At 41.3% G+C, this 23,976-nt stretch overlaps 1 protein-coding gene across 1 annotated transcript in view; it reads right to left on the reverse strand.

Moving 5' to 3' along the window:
- Nucleotides 1–830: 830 nt before the first annotated feature.
- The window catches only part of LOC126162864 (cAMP-dependent protein kinase catalytic subunit 3-like), a 269,609-nt gene continuing 246,463 nt past the window's right edge, over nt 831–23,976 (reverse strand). The window contains exons 4-8 of the mRNA XM_049919641.1: nt 12,280–12,433; nt 7,496–7,587; nt 7,225–7,406; nt 6,249–6,326; nt 831–2,495 (exon numbers count right to left, since the gene is read on the reverse strand). Coding sequence (XP_049775598.1) covers nt 2,370–2,495; nt 6,249–6,326; nt 7,225–7,406; nt 7,496–7,587; nt 12,280–12,433 — 632 coding nt within the window. The 3' untranslated portion in view covers nt 831–2,369. The remainder of the gene's footprint in view (nt 2,496–6,248; nt 6,327–7,224; nt 7,407–7,495; nt 7,588–12,279; nt 12,434–23,976) is intronic.

Consider the following 23,976-nt stretch of genomic DNA (forward strand, 5'->3'; position numbering starts at 1 on the left):
GCCCTGATTAGTAACATTATTTAAAAAATAGCTGTTGACAGTTTACAGAAAGTGACTTTTGGTGTATATTTAACTAATGAAATGAAAACTACTTTCGTGAGATATAAAATCATTTAAGTATAATATAGTTCTTGAAATCCATAAAATGATGAATATTGATATCTGGTGATGCCTTTCAATGAAACTACAATGCAACTTCTCCACAATGATGCTTTTTGAGTTTATACTACTTCAATCTTTGCAAACACTTCTTGATGAGTTGTATCTCAACATATGCAGTGTTATGGATCAAAAAGTGATGAGAATGGAACTGAATTTGTATTTGTACTAGTACTAAAAGAACACTAGCTTCACCATTCAAAATCACTTGTTAATATTTTTGACTACTTTTCACTATAGTTCTCATGGAAGATGATGCCTAACTTCACAACTGCATGTCACTTAACTGCTTATGACAAACAATGAAGTGGCACAGATAAATTCAATCAATTCATATTTTGTAGTACCATTTGTAGATATCAAACTCATTTCATTTACATGAAATTAAATATTGCCTATAGTGTTCTAACATATTGTGATGATAATTTTAGGCTAGCTCATGTTTGTCGTCTCTATACTTTGCTTTATTAATTTAAAAAAGTAAGGTTCAGAAATAGGAAATTCTTCATAGGTATTACAAAGATTGCAAAAAAACTGTCATTTTCATTAATACATGGACAGGGCCATCTCCAGTGACTGTTTATATGTAGATTTGGCAATTTTGTTTTAAGGAAAAGTGAGAGCACAGGTATTGCATTCACAACAGCAGCAGCAACAACAACAAAATAGACTCTATATATAAACAACATTTATTTACATAATTTTTACATAAATGTCCTCTCAAATTAATTTACTTTATCAACTTTGTACTTTTTCAAAAAATTAGTTTCTGTTCTTTAGAATTTATAAACATTAATTATCTAACATACTGATTTATGCACTGCATAATGGAAACACAACAGCATTCTAATTTTTTCTGGCTTCAACTGCTTTTCCTTGGTTTGTCCGGTCACAGAATTGTTTCTTCTCATTAATATTTCAGACATATCCTCTAAACTTTAAAAGACTAGAATTACTTTCTTGTCATATGCAGTAATTAGTGCTTAATTTGTCATTTTACAAGCAAAACCCTCCAAAAATTATTCTGCAGTTATTGTCCCAAACATACAATAAACAATAAAATGTTCAAGATACTGACAGTTCTCATAATAAAGTGTACCTCAATTAATTACTGTTACAGTGGAAAAAGATTCCAAATATATAAAAGGAAAGACCAACAGAACTAGACTGATTGGTAAACTTACTCTCTTGCCAGGAAATTGCTGCTAACCAAGTATGAGAATTTGTTTTTCTTATCATTTTCTTTCAGTACCATGTGAAAGTCTTAGAAGATGGGTAATGGGGTTGGGAATGTCAAGCAAAGTATTTGTGAAACTGGCTGTTACATAAGTCATCTTTGTCACATACTTACTAATTAAACTTTAATAGTGTCATCAAGTGTACACCAAATCTGTAGAAAAACTGTAATTAGAACCCTGTCAGAAAACACAATAAGTACACAGCTTGTTTCTCTCATATATGAAACCCATTTCAACACTGCAACACATTTTCATGCTCAAAGACATATAACAGATGAAACTATTAACTAGTGCCACAGGCATGAACACCAGCTGTAATTCTGAAATTAGCCAGCAAAACATGTTACAAAACATTAAACTTATTAATCTGATTTCCTTAGCAGAAAAAAAGCAACCACAGAATTTTAACAGTATTTACTAGCAGTCAGTGTCCTAAATGTACCAGTAGATCTGGTTGTCAGTATTTTTATCTTTGCTGAAAAAAATATCTGATGCATCACATGACGTAATATTGGATAAAAACAGTCTTTGTGATGACAGGTATCATACCTCCGTTAAAGCACACAAAACCACTTCAGAGAATAGCTATTAATCTCTGAACAAGCAAAGCAATGGTTCAAGCAGAAGCTGCATATAGCTCCCCTTTAATTATATATATGTTCTATAAATAAAATTCTGAACACAAACAACTCATTGATTCCTGCATCTTGGCTAGGAATACCCACTAAGCTAAAGTTGGAAGGTGCCACGTATATATCATATTAGGTACAGCATCGTGGTAGCCACCCCCACCTCTATCACAACTGATGCACTTGATGAGGAAATAGATGAACAGAGACTCAGGGGCGATAACGGCGTCCCTATAATTTAAGCAGCTGAAGGCACACATTTGTGTGCCACATAAGTCTTGGTGTTCTGAAGATAATTTACACACACATTGTCACACACACACGAGCATGTCACTGCAGAGGTTCAGAAGTCATCGAAGAGCTTCTGATCAGCCTCGGCTACGCTGGGCGCTGCTTTCCAGTCAGCCTCAGGGTACTCATCAAAGTTCCGCGTGTCCCCGTCATAGCTGATGCGAGGCACGATAGGTGGCTGTGAAAGGATATGGCAGCAAGTTAGTTAACATTGTGAAACACCTAACTACACATTTTTAGTTATTAATGCTTATTCATGTGATGGGAACAGAACAGATCGAAACTTATCAAGCAAATAATGAAATTATACCAACAACCAGACACTGGAATGTAGGTTCCAAACAGTGATGTCTCTCACAGCTCTAACGTGCCCATAAATTTCTGTATCACATACATAACTGACATGTATCTATTCCCTAACTTCTTCCTTTGTGGATAAATATTTTGGCTACTTAAATCAAAAGACACAATCAACACACTGTTTTCTTCATACCCTTATCAACTATTAGAACATCTGGTGTCTATACTCCTCCATCAACACTGATGAGATAATCGATCACTACATTTGAAAACCAATTTGGGTCTTTCTCACAAAACACACGCTTAAACCAAGTACCCCTGTGTCAGAGGACTAGAGGAATCACAATACAGGGTGTACATAAAGTACACAAACACTTTCAATTATTTATTGCACAAGAACCAAACATTGTACAGGTATCACAAATAGGTCATTTTGAAGAGAAACCCTGAAACGATTTTTCATGTAGACTGCCACAGCATAGTTTGGTAATTTGCTGATAGTCAGCACTAGTTGCAAACATGTTGAGTTCACGTGTTGGGCGAGCTTTCTGTGTGTTGCGAGTTTGATAAAAACAAGTGTGCTACAGCTGTTTAACAGATGTTTAGAACCAAGTACGGTAAGAAGCCACCAACAAGGAAGGCCATTTACTACTGCCAGAACAAATTCATTACCACTGGCACAACAAATTAATTACGACGGGTTGGTTGTGCCCAGCAAAGAGAAGCGGATGTTCCAGTGTGAGTAAAGTGAATCTGGAGTGCATATGAGAGACATTCGTAAGGAGTCCAAAGAAACTGGTGTGCCGTGCATCCCGTGAACTCAAAATGGCTCCAATGACTGTGTGGAAAGTCAACCGACAGAAGCTGTCTATGAAACCATTCAAATTGGAGCTTGTGCAGAAGCTCAATGATGATGACAGAGACATGTATTTTGAGTTTTGTTTGTAGCTCCAACAACTGAATGGGGATGGTGATGCCATTGTTGATTGCTTAATTTTTAGCAACGAAGTCACATTTCACACTATCGGGAAAGTGAACAGGCATAATTGTTGAATCTGGGGCACAAAGCATCCACACAAATGCACTGAATTTGAGCGATTCCCTAAAATGGTTTTTGGGCCTTGTCACGTCAAAAACTGTACGGGCCGTTGTTCTTCACTCAGAGCACTGTCACTGGATATTCCTACTTGGACACATCACAGCAATGGCTGATGCCTCAAAGGCAATCAGACTCTGTTCATCTTTCAACAGGATGGGGCTCTACCCCATTTTCATCGTCAAGTTCGTGCTTACCTGAAACAGAGCTGCTGCATCAATGGATTGGCCATGGAACAGAAGGGGACAGCTGTTTCATGACATGTCCTCCTCGATCACCAGATCTCATTCCCTGCGACATTTTCCTGTGGGGATACATTAAAGATCTGGTGTATGTGCCGCCTCTACCAAGTGATGTAGCACAGCTCCAGGAGAGAATATGGGAAGCAACTGCCACAGTCAACAATGCCATGCTGGGACGGGCATGGCAAGAATTCCATCGATTACCCATTGACGTCTGCCGAATCACTCATGGCTCGCACGTAGAATGATTCTAAAAAAAAACTTCTGAATTTCTCTCCGAAATGCAATATGTATGACATCTGTACAATGTTTAGTTCTTGTGCAACAAATAATTGAAAGTGTTCCCAGACATCATGTACACCCTGTATTATGTGGACACTTTAATATGGTAGTTTTATGTGGAAGGTGATGTGAGGTATGGTTTCACGAAATACTGCTAGACACTGGGGCTAAACTGTGATGCCGCCAGCTTCAGCAAGCAATGGATGTTCCCAAATGCTTTGTGTACTGAGGTGAGGATCCAAAGTGAATCCTGGGTCTCATACCAACCCCAAAAAGCAAAAGCACCTGTATTAATTACTGATGTAAGCAAATTTCTATGAATATATTTTATTATATTATATGATTATTATTAAATTCCTGGGCTCCTGCACCATGTTAAATATTGGTGTGACAGTATGTTATATAAAGGAGGCGGGGAGACATGACAATCGCCACCCCCCCACCCAAAATTCCTCCCTGGATCTGTGTGTGTGTGTGTGTGTGTGTGTGTGTGTGTGTGTGTGCTCTGCTTTACTTCTAGTTGTGTGTTGCTAGTTCTCTTTTCCTATTTTGAAATGTGTGAAGAGACTAATCCTGGTTCATCATATGGTTCAAATATATCTCTTTAAACACTAGCATATAGCTATGTCCCTGTAATCATGAGCCAGCTCTGTTTGCAGGAGCACAAATCATGGATGTAGCTTGCTAGCCCTGTGAGATGAAGGTGGAGCTCGTTCCTCCTGCACGTCCCCCCCCCCCCCCCCCGCGCCATTCCCTCCTCACGGGTGGTCTGAATTCGTGTTTGTTTATGCTCACAGCTGACTGCCACAATACAGTGTCTGCACTGCAATACACTAATGATTTATGATTTTTAAGAACAGAAGCTCAGGCACAATTTCTAGAACACCGCTCAATTCACAGTAATTAGTATCTCATAATTGTTAATTGAGGCCTTACCATTAAATTCCTTTTCCTTCACGTTATATTTGGGCAAAGTTTTGTAAATCGAGAGGTGAAAAACTCACCAGCATAAATAACCCAAATAAACAACAGCCTTGGTGGCATATGATAGATTTCTTATTATCATAAAAATATTTGTCTCAATAAATTTTGTAACTAGCCTCTTCTACACCCATTTATCAGTCACAAACCTCCATTCACTCTGTTATCTTGTTTATCTCATCCCTACTGTTGTGGTATACCAATTAACATACTCCTATCACTTAACAATTCTCATTGATGTGTCATAACTTCATGTCAAACACCGCCAACTAGGGTCTAGAGTAATAGTATAAAGATTTCTACTGCTGATCAGGGCTATGTTTTTTTTTATTTTTTTTTTGAGGTACATTATGTGACTTTTACCTAGTACCATGTTTTCATATTAAAAATTTAATTTGTGTCCCATGTTCATAAAGACACTCATCAATTTACACGTAGCTTCACATACTACCAGAACACAAGATAGACGATCACAAACGGTCAACTAATAAGGCTCTGTTATGTTCAAATCATCCTTGCTTTCATATAGTCTAGTAAGTGTTACAGTAATATAGCTCCTTTAATAATATGGAAACTGCTTTCTCAAAGCAGTACAGCTCCACATAGAACATCCCTTTCATATACTCTAATTGCAACAAATATTTATTTAAGTAATAACAAGAATGATGAACTCGAGTACTGTATATTTCGGCTTTAAATGAAGCTACTGTAAATAAAAACATTCTTTCAGTTTTGGTTTTCTACCCAGAACGCTCTTTTAATTCTCCTTGTGGAAACACTAAAAATTTTGTACGCATGATGTATTCTGTTACGCCCATTTTCGCAAGGTCCTTAGTTATCTTATTCACATATATCTACTTTTACCCTTTTAAAGGTGACTGAAAATTCGTGTTTTAGGTTTATTCCACATTAGTAAAGCATAACTAAACTTACTCTGATACTACCACATGGCAATATTGCTGTCGCTCATCATACAAACCTGTGGCCATGACACAATTGTAATTCAACTAATGTTGTAAGACGCACTTACCTTCAATTTCCTATAGAAAACGTCTTGCCACTCAATTCCTTTGAACCACCTGTGCCTCTTTACATCATCTGCTCCATTCTGTAACAAATTGTAGGTTTCTTTTTTGTAAAATTGAATATATTATTGGTATGTCTTTATATAGACCGCACTAAAATCGTACGGCAGTAACACACAAACTTCACAAAGCAACTACTTAATCTTTACTGACGTTTTTAGCTCGTTTTTCTACAGGTCGGTTATTTTGAGAGTAAAGTCAAGCCTAACGATTTTAGTTGATGTCACTGCTATTTCTTAAACTGATAGAATACTCTAGTCAATTAAATGGAGCGACATACGCTCACCACAGAGAAAGACAAAATTTTTAATTTCTCTAAGATGAATTACGGTAAACTTTTTTCGGGTGAGAAAGGCTACGTCATACCAGTTTTCCACCTCAAAAATACTTATTTATCTAGAGGCCTACTTGAATGCGATTCTAACTAATATTCGAGGAGCACTAAACTCGGAAACTAACTCGCTGCACAACAACGCTCGATCAAAAACTGCGAGAGCGCGAACAGCTGATGCAGTTTCTCAGGCTAGAATTCCTGGCACATGTATCGTTTAAGTTCATACCTGGCAGTAAGCTATTTTCCATGGTTTACAACTTTGAAGGCGTAAGCGGGAAAAAAGACCTTTCCAAACAAAGACCAGGTACTTGGGGAGATGATGTAGCCGAGAGACTATACCGAATAAATTTTAGACGCTGACATATAAAAGGCAGCATTGAAACTCACACGTAATTTTTTTATTATTTATGATCATATGGAAAGGTGACTAGCATTATAATATAAACAGACGGTATGTCAAGACAAAAGTGTAAAATATACTATCTGAACCTTTTATCTTTACTTTCCGGTTGATCCGCTCACGATGAAAAGCTCTAACACGAGTAAGAAGTACTGCGTAGTTGCATGTAGAAAAATAAGGTACTAACCTTCATGTTTCCCAGTCTTTTAGTTCTGTCTTGGACTAGCAGCTTCTTAATGAGATCTTTGGCTACTGGGTCTAGGTGACGAGGCCATTCTATTTTACCAGCAAGAATTTTTTCATATATTCCAAAAGGGTTGTCGTCGAAAAACGGTGGATAGCCTGCCAGCATCTCGTAGATGAGTACTCCTGAGAAACAAAAATCAGAGCAGTCAGCCTCGTGCCTCAGGACACCTACCCTGTGACCCACTTAACAAACAGGCAGCTGATGACCTTACCCAGAGCCCACCAGTCGACAGCTTTGTTGTGCCCCTTGGACTGGATGATCTCGGGGGCGAGGTATTCCGGCGTGCCGCACAGCGTCCACGTCCTGCGACAGAACACAATCAGAACACGTCGCTACCAAAAGCAACTTTTAAGTCACATTCCCCACTTCTCTCTTTCCAATCTAAGGAGGAGAATACGGCAAGTTGCCCAGAAACTTTACTCAATGAAAGAAGGTTGAAAATAAGCGACCTGTGTCGCTGTTTATCCGTAGATACGCAACCGTTTCTGAAAAAACGATTGTCAAAGTTTTCGAGGTACTTTATGTGCTTCACGGTGCTACATCCTCAGTCGAAATGGTGGCACAGTGGTAGCGTCGCGGCATCTTAATTTGGCGCTCCGTGTTCAAAATCCGATTATTACTTTTATTTTTGTTTTTCATTTGTATACCAATGTCTGTAGAAGGTTACTACACAAAAGTTTTCCAGTGTATATTGATATGACGTTGTCGTTACTAGTCTACTTACTAACTGTACCTCAGATGAATGAACTTTAAGAAAAGAGGAGAGAAAATTATCTGATATTATTTTAGGTGAAATTCCGTAGTGTATCTTGATGATTCCTAATCAACTGCAAGGGCCATTTTGCGGAAAAGTGATCACTTATGCGTCGTTTGCCGCGAAATTATTGCCAACGCAGGAAATCTTCACCATTGTTAATGATGTTTTTTTCTTGAGTTAGATCCATACGCAGAAACGTGAATGTGGCAAATCCGACTTCATGTTGCTCGGAATATCTGTGTTTATAGATCATCCAAGAGAATGCATCAAATCTTCCTGAAGTCTAAACATATGAATAAAATGTAAGAATTAATCTAAAATTTCATATGCAAATGAAACATCAGAATACGAAAATTTAAAAAGATAACCCCTCGACGAGAGAGAGAGAGAGAGAGAGAGAGAGAGAGAGAGAGAGAGAGAGTGTGTGTAAACCAGCTGTAATTTTACAATTAATATGAAACCCTTGTATCCCCTAAGTTAATAAGAAAGATTCGTGTCATAACCTCTGACGGACACAGGTAGTTATCGAAAACAAAAATAAAAAAAGAATAGGGTTTCAAATTAAATAAAATTAAGAATCCATGACGCTAACCACTGAGGCATCATCATTTCGTCTGTGGGTATCGCGCGTTAAAAGGCACATAAAGTACGTCGAGAATACATGGAAAACTTTGACCGACGTTTTTCAGAAACGGTCGAGTACCTATGGATACGCCGAGACACGTGTTCGCTTATTTTCACCCCTCTTTACTGAGCGCAGTTCTTGGGAACTCGAGTGATAGCACTTGCAGTTTTCTCCTCGTAAGCAACGCCATGCTAGGTTACACAATTTACTACCAGGCCAATTTTAGTTACAAATAATGTGAATACACCCATGTAAGAAATGAGATTGACATAAAGTGCAAAATGGCTTACGAAAAATGGCTAGAAAACAAATTTCAAGCAGTAGATGAATGCGCAGCTATGAGAAAGATAGATGCAACCTATAGGAAAATTAAGGATACCTTCGGGGAAAAGAGAAGCAAGTGTCTGAATATCAAGAGATCACAGATGAAAAACCAGTACTAAGGCAAGAAGTGGGAGCTGAAAGGTGGAAGGAATATACAGTGTATCCATATAAGGGAAATAAACTTAAGAATAATTTTATAGAAATAGAGGAAGAAGATGGAGGTGAGATGGGAGATATGACACTGCGAGAATAATTTGACAGAGCACTGAAATACTGAAAATAAGGCTAGTCGAGGAGGTGACATTTTCTCAAAATTACTGACATCCTATGCAGAGTCAGCAAAAACAAAATTATCTCCTCTAGTTTATAAGACATATGTGACTGAGGAAATTCCCTTAGGCTTTGTAATATATGTAGCTTCATCTCAATGATAGTATTGTAGCACAGGAGAGCATTTTCATTTGTATCGACACTGTAGGAAGTAACTTGGTGTGTTAGCAATGTAGGAGTGTACGGGTGGCAACTAGCACTGCCTACCAGCATCACTTCTGTTGGACGTATATTGTCTGGGCTATCATCTTACCCAGACACGCTCTTGGTTTAATATAAAAATCACTCTGTAGCGTGTACCTTGTAAACATTGTAGGAAAGGTGCTTCCTTCTTAAGCAGTTGTTTAGGTGCCACATGATACGGAATTGTGTGACGAACAAGAATTAACAAATATCACGTTGTTAATGAACAGTCAGTACAGTTCACGTTTGTAACATATCTCCAATGTTAATCTGTACGCTGAGCAAGCAGTGAAGGAGTCCAAGGAAAAATTCTGGAAGTGAATCAAAGTTGAGTGTGAAGAAATAAAAACTTTGACGTTTGCCGATGACACTGTAATTCTGTCAGAGACGGCAAAAAACTTGGTAAAGCAGCTGAACGGAATGGATAGTGCCTTGGAAAGAAATTGTGAAATGAGCAACTATAAAAGTAAAACAAGAGGAACGGAATTGAGTCGAAGCAGATTAGGTGATGCTGAGGGAATCGGATTACGAAATGAGGTACTAAAATTAGTTGTGCTTTTCTATTTGGGCAGTAAAATTTATTTTAAAGTCCTTACTTGTTAACCCCGTTTTCCTTGTTTTGATAATCTTCATTATTTTTTCACCATGTTTTAGCAACAAAATTAAACAGCCCTGTATAATACATCTTCTAAATTTTGTTAGTATCAATTTCTATTCTCGGCGTTTCGTATAAATTTAAAACCAAACTTTCATCCCTTCGGTTTAACATTTTTTGACCGTCATAGTAATTTGGGAATCTATTCCTGAAATACAGGGTGTTTCAAAAAGAACATATGTATTTCGTTCGCATATATTTATTAAACTAAAAAATTATGGAAGACATAAGACTGTGAAAGCTGGGACACATATTTAGGAGTGTCTCAACTTTAGATTGCAGATCTTCAATATGCCCACCAGCGACACGAACAGTATCACATCGATACTCAAATTCCTCCCACACTCGAGTAAGTATATTCGTCACTGATCTTACGGCAGTATGGATTCGATTCTACAACTCTTCTTGGTTTTGTGGTATTGTTGCACAAACGTTTACCTTAATGAAACCCCATAGGAAGAAGTAACAGGGCGTCTAATCCCGTACCGTAGAGGCCATCTGAGAAATGCTACGTCGCCGTCTGTTTGACGACCAATGCAAGGGCTCGGTAGAGTTTCATTCAGATAGTCGCACACTTGTCGACTCCTGTGAGCGGGAACCCCCATCTTGTTAAATGAAGTTATCCTCGTTCAGTCTTGGAAACAACAGTTTTGTAACATAGCAAGATACTGCTGCCTGCTAACGGTATTTCCATCAAAGAACGGCTGTTAATAGTTGAGTGGGGTAGCCCACGAAACAAGCACATGCGGTGAATCTTTCGTATGTTCAGTGTGTGCATGTGGATTCTGTAGGCTTTAAATACTGACGTTGTTTTTCTTTACTTTCCCACTAAGGTGGAAAGTCGCTTCATAAACGAAAACGACGCGTTGTGCGAAAGTATTATCACTGTCAATACTATTCTGAAGCTCATCAGAAAATGCCAAACATATGTGTTTGTCGTCATGACGTAGATCCCGTAGCATCTTTTAAGGCTTAATAATCAACCGACGTCTCGAAACCCGACAAATTGCTGCTGTAGGCAGCTGTAACTCTCGACTGGCATGACGAGATGATTTTGTAGGACTACGTTGGAAAGCGGTTTCAATTCGTGCGACATTTTCGTCGGAAACATGAGAGCGGCCAGGACTCTTTACACACACACACACACACACACACACACACACACACACACACACACACGACACACACACATCATCTGTCTACAAACTGTCGATACCACTCGGTGGATCAGTTTGGCACCTCAACCTGAAACGACTTTACTGTGTAATCACGGAATTACACTTCGCAAACTCGAGAACACACAATGATTTCTTTGTTGAGTAGCCGTGTTCTAACATGTGACGGTATTGACACAAACGCAAGACAACCGACATCAAGCGGCAATGAATAAAAACCGGACAAAGCATTCGTTACCCCAATAACTGAGCACTGGCGCAGCGATACATAGTTTTGACAACGTAATTCTTTGCAATAGGTGTATACTTTTTGAAACTATGTATTTCTTACGTTTACTCACCCGTTTCCGAAAGACAGTGTTACTCAATCTCGGTCCTTTGCCTCCCCTTAATCTGCATTTCTCTTTTTTTTATGTATTGGCTAATCTGAGTTTTTACTCTTTCTTCGGCGATATGTGATGTCTTTTCCTACTATTAGGTACTGCATTTCAGTATTAAACTACTTCCGTTCAGAACATGGCGGTGGATGGGTTGTCACGGTCCCACTGCATGAACCTTGCACTCTCGACGTCACGCCATTAAGCTTCTTTTTGTTGGGTTACGTGAAGGATCGCGTGCACACAACACCTATCAGTGACAATGCTAACCTCCGTGCACGGATGAATAAACCCACGAGAACTGATGATGCTGCTATGCTGACCCCCACATGGGCAAATCTCTATTACCTCCTTTATGTTCTAGAAGTAACGAATGGGGCACCCATTAAAATTCTGCCATAACGGGAGAAAAACTGAGAGCTGCTAAACTTTTTCAATAAAACAGGAAGCTCTATCTCTAACAGTTTCATAGTTATGCTTATTTGGAATGATAGCAGTACTTTGTCGACTCCACGTCTTTCCTGTCTCCGTGCTGTGGTCACTGAGAAGTCAGCGAGTTGCCAGCTTACCTGTCGGTGAGTTTCTTCGCGAAACCGAAGTCTGTGATCTTGAGGTGGCCGTCCCTGTCGAGCAGCAGGTTCTCCGGCTTGAGGTCCCTGTACACTACCGACTGGCTGTGCAGGTACTCCAGCGCCAACACGATCTCCGCCGTGTAGAAGTTGGCTGCCAAAACAGACGGAAAAACGATTCGTTTCATACTCCAGTCTCGGGAACATTAGCAGTATAAAGACACATCAGTCTAAGCAGGCGGTTAGGTGGCTGATGGGGACTGTGTGTAGTGGACAGAATGGCTCTTTAGGTTAGAGGGTCTCTGGACAGTATCAACAGGGACATAGTCTCTAAGTCAGCAGGAAAAACACAGTGTGGTGGTGGTTGATTTAGGAAACTTCGTTATTACAGCTGTAAATTGTCATCGTTTTGTGAAAAAAAGTAGGATAGAAAGAAGAATTCTAAGCGCTCACTGAAAACAATGAAGCACAAATTGTTATTGGCCGTGATACCTGAAGGACGAGATACGTTCACCCGAATTGTCTACCGAAGTATTGGGTTGGTGTACAGGTTCACGGCGTTTTTCCCTAAGTTCAATAAACAACAGATACTCTTAGCAGAGACTTTAATCATCAATAATATTCCCCTTCACTATTCACAACGTTCTGCCGACGCTGGAGTAAGTTTTCGACTCCGCGACTGTAGAAATCACGTGGTTTTGAGGTGAAGAACTCTTCTAGCCATGTTGGGAGCGCATTTTCATCTGAAAAGCAAGTTCCTTGGAGATTATTCGATAGAGAACGAGCCGGCCGTTGGGGCCCAGCGGTTCTAGGCGCTTCAGTCTGAAACCGCGCGACCGCTACGGTCGTAGGTTCGAATCCTGCCTCGGGCATGGATGTGTGTGATGCCCTTAGGTTAGTTAGGTTTAAGTAGTTCTGAGTTCTAGGGGACTGATGACCTCAGATGTTAAGTCCCATAGTGCTCAGAGCCATTTTGAACCATTTGATAGAGAACGGAAAAAGGTGAGAAATCAGAGAGCGCAAGATCAGATGATTAGGGTGGGTACGGAATGACCTCCCACTTCAACTCCTGTAAAGTGGTTTTCGTCAGTCTTGCGGAATGCGGGTGGGTGTTATCGTTGAGTAGCATCACTTCAAGCTGTCTTCCTGGTCGTTGTTCTTGGACTGCGTCTGCGAGACGCCTCAGTTGTTGACAATAAATGTCAGCAGTGATGGTTACGCCTCGTGGGAGCAATTCGTAGTACACCAAACCTCCGCTGTTCCACCAGATGATTAACATTATCTTTTGTGGATACGGACAAGTCTTTATGCGGGGAGCTGATGCTTCGTTTGGTCTCAACCATTCCTTTCTTTTTCATATGTTTGCGTAACACCATTTCTCGTGACTAGAAATGATACACAGTAGGGTCGGTGATGTTCTAGAGCCAATTAATGAAGAGAGCAAACAGCTAAGCGCATATGGTCACTCGCAGACTTGTGATTTTGGCTTAGAGTATGCGGTAACCATATACCTGATTTGTGAACTTTCTTCACTGCGTCCAGATGTCCCACGATTATGCAATGTTCACAGTTCATCACATTTTCCACTTCTCGACTACACCGACTTGGATAATTGTGAAGTAATCTTCGACAAACCCGAAAGTCTTCTTGAACCTGGGGAGTCACTAAAGTCAAAACGATCCTCCTTAAATGAGAAAACTATTTTTTTGCCAATGGAATTATTCCCAACCACGGCGCCAATGTTTCTGGCTACCTCCGCTGCTGTCAACCTTCTACTGAACTCAAAAAGAAGAGTACGTCGGAAATGTTCCGATTTATCCATTTGGTCCATTTTTTAGCATCCACAGCTCCGTTCACTACCTCTAAACGATAGAAAAAAACAATATGTAAACTCAAATATCAACAGTGAGCTAAATGATAATCGATAAAGAAACCCATAACAACTGGAATACAAACATGCAACACAAAAACGCTACGAACTTATACACTAACCTAACACGGAACGGCGTTCAGAACGGACACGCTAAATTCAGCCGATGGTGGTGTGTTTGTTACTGTAGCTCGCGGCGCCCGGTACTTATCCTGTGCTGAAATTGAAGTAGCTGTAAGGCAGTATGCGTGGAGGTTATGCCCGACAACGGGGCTTAAATTTGTGCCAACTCGGAACGTATTTTCCATCCACGGATACTAGGTAGTTTATAGATTATGAGTTTCAAACATACTGTTTTATTAAAAAGGTTAGGACTGTTAAGTTGCTTTCCCTAAAATTATTTTAGCTTGCGTCTTGTATCTACCGAGAAAATTGTGAAGAAGTAACTATGTAACTCCTTAAAACTGTATCTGGATTTAAATTCTAATATCACCATAATTAGATGAGAGTTTCCTGTGTATGAACGCTGTTGCGTTTTTTGTTGGATTCACTGAAAATAATGTTGATTTAGCAATGTGTTTTTGATGGAAAGCAATTTGGAAGAAATTTATCACACGCATCTCGATCTAGACTTTATTTTCATTTAACCCGTTTAAAATTAATAATTATCTCCTTTTACGCCCCCCCCCCCCCTCCTGACTCGGATGATGTAGCTGGAGAAAGGTTCAAGGAAGATGTGTGTCCCATTTCGAATAGGTACCAGACACAATAACTGTTGGTGGAAGGCTTAAAACATCGTCCGAAATTTTGCTAAATGCTCTCTCCGAACGTTATTTTCAGAAACTGGTTCAGTAGCTTACACGGCAAACGATCCCACAATAGAGCGTGTCATGAAGAATATTGATATTAGCGACCACAAGGTCCTTGTAGCCATATTTATTACGTTAACATCCGAATGTACTAACGTGTGTAAGTGCTGACATTTCTATTGGTGACTGACGACGGTGTACTGAACAATATTACATCATCAGTATTTACGTCATTTGCGGACTAGTAATTATAGCTATTACAAGTCGTACATTTTTTGTTGGGTAGTACATCCAAGCACATGTGGCAAGATCAAGTCATTAATGCTTATTTTCCCCTGCACAACAGGTCAGGTGTTTAAAGAGTGGAGACGTGGACGCGAAATGGTTAGTCTGTACTGAAAGGCGTATTCCACTTAGTCGTGCAAGTTACGGCCGTGCAGAAAGCATCAGGTCGTAAAGTTTGTGACGTGTTAGTGGGAAGACTGCGACCGAGGGAAAAACAGATACAAACACACTTGACACCTCCCTAAAAGACGGTTTCCATTCCGTTCTAACACGTAAGCATCTCCAAATATGGCTTGGACTCAAAGAAATAGTGTTGACGGAAACAGTTTTATACCAAACTAATTAATAACAGACGAATCAGATCCCAAAGGAAGAAAAGAAGGTTGGGTTTAACGTCCCGTCGACAGCGCTGTCATCAGAGACAGGGCACAGGCTCTCACTGTGTCAGGGATGGGGAATGAAATCGGCCGTGCCCTGTTAAAGGAACCATCCTCGGAATTTACCTGGAAAGATTTATGGACATCCCAGAAACCCTAAATCCTCTCAGAGATTGGAACGGTTTTCAGATGCTCGAAACTTCGCGCCAGACGCTTTTTCGTAGTTTCCACAACAATACACCGCCTCGAAATCTGGCAGGAAATCCAAAGAGCTCCTGATCGTATGTAATGTATCGCAGTGACAAGACACATTAACTGCATAATAGTCTGCAATGTTACCAACGGTAGCGTCACTGAAGTAGGGCTTTTAAACATGGTTTTCCGAAAGTCTTTCCCCAAATAACGTACAGTAAATATTCCAGAATTAGAATAAAGAACAGCTGCCATCATGAGTAATTTGGAAGTAGATACCGTTGGTGTAGCTGAGCAACTTTGGTCAATAAAGGTGGCTTAATTTTTACCAGTTTTATATATCCGCTCGGAAGACGAATGATACGTACCTGAAGATTCGAAAGTTAAACTGGTCACACCAATACGAAGGAACGGAAATAGAAGTAATCCGATAATAATACATCCATATTATTGACATCGATTTGCAGAAGGATTTTGGAACTATATATATATTATGAAATACCTCCAAGAAAACTACCTACTGCCGCGCAGCCAGCTCCGATTTAGAAAATATCATTCCTGAGACACACAACTGCCACTGTATTCACAGTTTGTGTTACTGACTGGGGACCTGAAATTAGTTTCGTATTTCTAAATTTTCTGAAGGCTATTGCAACCGTTCCTTAGAAGCTGTTTCTAATCAATTTGTGCGCCTGTGGAGTAACGTCCCATCTGTGCGAGTTGATTCATGATTTCCTATAAGAAAGGTTACAGTTCGCAGTACTTGACGGTAAGTCATCAAGAGAACCTAAGAGATATACGGGGTTCCCATGGGAAATGTTTCTGGCCTTCTGCTGTTCTCTACATCTACGTGATTACTCTGCTACTCACGATAAAGTGCCTGGCAGAGGGTTCAGTGAACCATCTTCAAGCTGTCTCTCTACCGTTCCACTCCCTAACTGCGCGCGGGAAAAACGAGCACTTAAATTTTTCTGTGCGAGCCCTGATTTCTCTTATTTTATCGTGATGATCATTTCTCCCTATGTGGGTGGGTGCCAACAGAATGTTTTCGCAATCCGAGGAAAAAACTGGTGATTGAAATTTCAATGGAAGATTCCGTCGCAACGGAAAACGCCTTTATTTTAATGATTGCCACTCCAGTTCACGTATCATGTCTGTAACACTATCTCCCCTATTTCGCGATAATACAAAACGAGCCGCCCTTCTTTGTACTTTTTCGTTGTCATCCGTCAGTCCCACCTGATGCGGATCCCACACCGCACATCGATACTCCAGAAGAGGGCGGGCAAGCGTGGTGTAAGCAGTCTCTTTAGTACATCTGTTGCACTTCCTAAGTGTTCTGCCAATGAATCTAAGTCTTTTCTTTGTTCTACCCACAACATTATCTATGTGATTGTTCCAATTTAGAGTATTTGTAATTGTAATCCATAACTATTTAGTTCAATTTACAGCCTTCTGATTTGTGTGACTTATCGCATAATCGAAATTTAGTGGAGTTCTTTTAGTACTCATGTGAATAACTTCACACTTATCTTTATTTAGGGTCAATTGCCACTTTTCGCACCATACAGGTATCTTACATAAATCATTTTGCAATTCGTTGGTCATGTGATGACTTTACAACATGGTAAATGACAGCGTCATCTGCAAATAATCTAAGACGGCTAGTCAGATAGTCTCCTATGTCGTTAATATAGATCAGGAACAATAGAGGGCCTGTAACACTTCCTTGGGGAACGCCGGATATTACTTCTGTTTTACTCGATGACTTTCCGTCTATTACTACGAACTGTGAGCTTTCTGACAGGAAATCACGAATCCAGCTGCAAAACTGAGGCGATATTCCATAGGCACGCAGTTTGCTTAGAAGACGCTTGTGAGGAACGGTGTCTAAAGTCTTCTGGAAATCTAAAAATATGGAATCAATGTGACATCCCCTGTCGATAGCACTCATTACTTCATGAGTATGAAGAGCTAGTTGTGTTTTGCAAGAACGATATTTTCTGAATTCGTGCTGACTACGTTGCAATAAATCTTTTTCTTCGAGGTACTTCATGATGTTCCAATACAATATATGTTCCAAAACCCTACTGCATATCGACGTTAGTGATATGGACGTGTAACTCAGCGGATTACTCCTACTTCTCTTTTTGGATATTGGTTTGACTTGAGCAATTTTCCAGTCTTTACGTACTGATCTTTCTGTGAGCGAGCGGTTGTATATAATTGCTAAATATGGAGCTACTGTATCAGCATACTCTGAGAGGAACCTGACTGCACCGGAGGCCTTGCTTTTATTAAGTGATTTAAGCTCCTTTGTTACACTGATATCTATTTCTACATTTCTCATCTCGGCAGTTGTTCTTCACGAATTCAGGAATATTTACTTCGTTTTCTTTGGTGAAAGAGTTTCGGAAAACCGTGTTTAATAACTCGGCTTTGGTGGCACTGTCACCAGTTACTTCACGTTGTTATCTCGCAGTGAAGGTATTGATTGCGCCTTGTCACTGGTGTGCTTTATGTATGACCATAATCTCTCTGGGTTTACTGACAGAATTTCGAGGCAGAATTTCGTTGTGGAAATTATTAAAAGCATCTCGCATTTAAGTACACCCTATATTTCGAGCTTCTGCAAAACTTTGCCAGTATGGGGATTTTGCGTTCTTTTAAATTTGGCATGCTGTTTTCGCTGCTTTTGCAACAGCGATATGACCCGTTTTGTGAACCATGGGGGATCAGTACCGTCACTTATTGATTTATGTGGTTGCTGTCGATACTATCTCTTTGAAATCATTCAACAACTTTTCTACACTTACATGATTAGATCGGAAAGAGTGAAGACTGTCTCTCAAAAAGACGTTAAGAGCATTTTTATCAGCTGTTCTTAAATAGATATACTTTGCGTTTCTTTCTGATGGTTGTAGGTGTTACGGTATTCAGCCTAGCAGTAACTGTCTAGTAGTCGCCTATCTCTATATTCGTCACGATACTCACTATTTGTCCTGGATTATTTGTTGCTTTCGCAACCATTACGCTTCGAGTGGGCTCATGAAGTAATTGTTCAAAATAATTTTCTGGGATGCATTCAGTACAATTTCGGATGACGTTTTAAGCCTTCTGCCGGCTTTAAACGTATAATTTTTCCATAATATCGATAGTAGATTGAAGTTGCCACCGACTATTTGAGTGGGTACCTATTTGAAATCAAACTCAAGTTTTCTTTGAACTATTCAGAAACTATATCTTCTGAGTCGGTGGGTCGGTAAAACGATCCAATTAACAGTTTAGTCCGAGTGTAAAGTATAGCTTCTACCCATACTATTTCGCAAAACTATCCACTTCAATTTCACTACAAGGCAAACTACTTCTGACAGCAATAAATACTCCACGACCAACTGCATTTCATCTATCCTTTCTGAACACTATTAAATCGTTTGAAAAAATTTCGGCTGAACGTATTTCCGGCTTTAGCCAACTTTCTGTACCTGTAACTATTTCAGCTTCAGTGCTTTATATTAGGGCTTGAGCTCTGGTTCTTTCTCAACACAGCTACGACAATTTATGACTACAATACCAATCGTTTCTACAGCTATCTTACTGCGTTTTACCTGCTCTCTTTTAGACTGACACTCTTTTTATGGTTCCCTGTGACCACCTCACCTAAAAAACCGCTCAGTCCCTTTCACATAGCCCCCGCTACCCATGTAGTCTCTTCCTGTGTATAGTGGACACTCCTGACCTATTAAGCGGAACCCGGAAATATGCAGCCTACACGGTCACAGCACCGCCTGAGCCTCTGATTCAGACCCTCCACTCAGCTCTGTACAAAAGGACCACAGTCGGTTCTATCAACGATGCTGCAGATGGTGAGCTCCGCCTTAATCCCGCAAGCAAGACTGGCAGTCTTTACAATTTCCGCTAGCCGCCTGAAACCATAGAGAATCTCCTCCGATCCAAAGCGACACACATCATTGGTACAGACATGAGCCACCACCTGTAGTTGGCCGCATCCTGTAGTCTTCATGGCAACCGGAAGCACCCTTTCCACATCCGGAATGACTCCCCACGTATGCACACGGAGTGCACACTGGCCTCCGTGGCAGCCTGGTTCCTAAGGGGCCCCATTACGTGCCAAACGCTGGAGCTCCCAACTACGAGCAAACCTACCCTCTGTGAATGCCCAGACCTTGCGGGCCGAGAAGCTTCCTCTGGAACAGGGTGGACGACTGCATCCGGCTCAGAGGCATCGTCAGCCACAGATAACGAACTGGGGAGGCCCTACGATTGGCCCCACAAAGTTTTTCGCTGCCTGTCAGACATCGGAATGATCTCCCACTCGACCACGGGTAAGGGGGTCAACTTCAGTGCAGGAAGTACCTGGGGCGGCCATAGCAGTGGACCGATCTGGGGACATGTGGGATGTGCTCGACGTCTCTCGCATTCCTGCGTCCGACTCCCTACAGTTATGACGTTATGACCCTTGGCAGCAGCCTCAAGCTGTGTGATGGAAGCCAACGCAGTATGGAGCTGTGAGGAAATGGTCGCCAACTCAGCTCGCATATGTGCACAGCAATCACAGTTCCTATCCATTACTGCAGTCACTCCTATTCGAAGCTCTTAAAAATAGGTAACAAACGAACGGTGTACTCGCCTTATTAGCACCAACACAAGGTGCTCTGTCTAACTATGTATCCGACACCGAGCTATACTAACCAAAAATCTTAATCTACAAAAACTATTGAGGAAACACGCTGAGAAGCCCTCTTAGATTGTTTGCAGATGATGATGATCACAGTCTAGTAAAGTCATCACAAGACTGAAACGAATTGCAAAATCGTTTAGACAAGAAATTTGCACGTAGCAAAAAGTGACTTCTGACCATAGACAATAGAAAGTGTGACGCCCTCCCCATGATTACTAGAACAAACTGTTAAATTTAAGTTACACTATTAATAACACAAACCTCAAGGCTGACAATTCAACTAGATATCTACAGTTTATGATTACAAAGAATTTCAAAAGGAACCATATCGTAGAAAATTATTTACTACCTCGAAACAAGAGAGAGAGAGAGAGAGAGAGAGAGAGAGAGAGAGAGAGAGAGAGAGAAAGAGAGAGAGAGGGGGGGGGGGGAGGGAGGGATATGTTAAGTGAGTTCGGGCTATCGTTAAACAAATGCGTTTTTTGGTTCCTGCCATGTCTTTTCTTCTCAGATTAAGGCTATTATTGTGTACCGATAGCTTCTCTTTGCCTGTGTACTCTTTTCGTGGCCTCCTTGGGTAATTTTGCTTACCAGGTAGCAGAATTCCATTTGCCTAATTGGTGATCGCCAGTTGTGTGGCCGTATAGGACACGTAGGTCCGATTAACGAAGACTTTACTCAATCATATGTAAGCTACAGCTGCATAACCTAAGACACAAAAGGAACACACATCAAAAAAGTTTTGCATCACCTCGGTTCCGAGAGTTCCCGAACCTGTACAGGAAATTGGAATAGAGACCAGCATAAACATCATTTCCGCTCTTTTTATTGCTCATGAAAACCACACATTGCATATTGTACCACCACACAGCGAGACCTTCAGAGGTGGTGGTCCAGATTGCTGTACACACCGGTACCTCTACCAGTAGCACGTCCTCTTGCATTGATGCATACCTGTATTCGTCGTGGCATACTACCCACAAGCTCATCAAGACACTGTTGATCCAGATTGTCCCACTCCTCAACGGCGATTCGGCGTAGATCCGTCAGAGTGGTAGGTGGGTCATGTCGTACATAAAAAGCCATTTTCGGTCTATACCAAGCATGTTCGTTAGGTTTCATATCTGGAGAACATGCTGGCCACTAGTCGAGCGATGTCATTATCCTGAAGAACTCATTCACAAGATATGCAGCATGGGGGCGCGAATTGTCGTCCTTGAAGACGAATGCCTCGCCAGTTTGCTGCCGATATGATTACACTATCGGTCGGAGGATGGCATTCACGTATCGTACAGCCGTTACAGCGCCTTCCATGACCACCAGCGGCGTACGTCGGCCCCACATAATGCCACCCCAAAACAGCAGGGAACCACCACCCTGCTACACTCGCCGGACAGTGCGTCTAAGGAGCTCGGTCTGACCGGGTTGCCTCCAAACACGTCTCCGACGACTTTCTGGTTGAAGGCATATATGACACTCATCGGTGAAGAGAACGTGATGCCAATCCTGAGCGGTCCTTTCGCCATGATGTTGGGCCCATCTGTACAGCGCTGCCCGGTGTCGTGGTTGCAATGGTGGACCTTCCTGGCACAAAGTAACAATGCGGACGCGATCGAACCGCGTTATTGGCCGTCTAGGCGTGGTTGAACTACCGACAACACGAGCCGTGTACCTCCTTCCTGGTGGAATGACTGGAACTCATCAGCTGTCGGACCGCCTCCGTCTAATAGGCGCTGCTCATGCAAGGTTGTTTACATCTTTGGGCGGGTTTAGTGGTATCTCTGAACAGTCAAAGGTACTGCGTCTATCATATAATATCTACAGTCAACATCTATCTTCAGGAGTACTGGGAACCGGGGTGATGCAAAATTTTTGATATGTCTAACACAACGTCTAGATTTTGTGATGCACTGCGTACTGAAAGAACGCAATGAGACAGCACGCACGAAAAACAAAGAGTCACATGGCACTGGTGGTTGGGAGATACCTAGGGATTGTTCAGTCTGCTAGGGTCCTCCTCCTCCTCCTCCTCCTCCTCCTCCTCCTCCTCCTCCTCGTCCCTTCGGTTTAATGCAGCTCTCCACAATAATGTATCCTGCGCCAAATCTCTGTCTCTGCACAGCTACCGCTGCCAGCATCTATTTGAACCTGTAACTATGTGGGGCGGTCAATAAGTAACGAACCACTTTCTTTTGTGAAAGCGGATTTGTTTTATTCAGGATTCCAATATACCATATTATTCACCATACCTTTGGCTGAAAGACCTTTTTAAATCAATCGGCCGGCCGCGGCGGTCTAGCGGTTCTGGCGCTGCAGTCCGAAACCGCGGGACTGCTACGGTGGCAGGTTCGAATCCTGCCTCGGGCATGGGTGTGTGTGATGTCCTTAGGTTAGTTAGGTTTAAGTAGTTCTAAGTTCTAGGGGACTTATGACCTAAGCTGTTGAGTCCCATAGTGCTCAGAGCCATTTAAAACAATCACCGTTCAATGCGACAGACTTAACGCTATCTTACTGGGAGGCCTGTAAACCAGCATTATGCCACTCTACTGGTCGACGTTGGAGCCAATGTCTCGCTGCATCAATAACTTCCCCATCATCCATGTGTTGCTTCCAGCAGAATGCGTCAGACAGATGGAAGTCGGAAGGTACGAGATCCAAGCTGTAGGGTGGATGAGGAAGAATTTTGCAAAGTCTTACATTGTTATGGAGAAGAAGTTCGACTGCATTTTTATGGCGACGGACAAAGTCGTTTCTTCAATTTCTTGACGGCAGCTCAAAACTACTCTTCAGAGTTTATTGTTGCAACAAGAGAGAGGACATCAAACAGAGTAGCCCCTTCAGAGTCCCACAAGACAGTCACCAATACTTTACAGGTTGAGAATGTAATTTTGAACTTTTTCTTCGGAGGAGAGATGGTGTGGCGCCACTCCATGGACTGCCGTTCTGTTCCAGCTTCGAAGCTATTAACCCATGTTTCATCGTCTGTGACGATATTCGACAAAAACAGCCTCTTAACACGCAAGGAACTCTGCACAATGTTCCTTCGTTGTTCTTCATGCTTTTTAAGGAGCGAGGAACCCAGCCGTCACACACCTTTGAGAACCCCAAATGGTGGACGTGTGTGTCAGCACCTTACTTACTGAACGCCCTTCGGGCCTTAAACTGTCTACTATTTTGACTCCCCACACTTCTTTCTATTACCAAATTCACAATTCCCTCATGCCTCAGTATGCACTGAATGGGATTATACTGTGGTATCACGATTATGTTGTACGATGATGAGGGAAGGGAGAGAGTCAAACCCAGTGCTGGTTCCACTCTTAATAGCATCAAGGACATTGCCGGCCTTAACGTCCCAGTATGACGGACGGATCCCTATCAAAAGTGTCTAAAGTCCTTATTTGATGAAACCCTGTGGCGAAGTTTGGAATTTAATCGAAGACTGATACAAAGTCAAAGCAA

This window comes from Schistocerca cancellata, chromosome 2 (assembly GCF_023864275.1).
Source record: "Schistocerca cancellata isolate TAMUIC-IGC-003103 chromosome 2, iqSchCanc2.1, whole genome shotgun sequence".
NCBI lineage: Eukaryota > Metazoa > Arthropoda > Insecta > Orthoptera > Acrididae > Schistocerca > Schistocerca cancellata.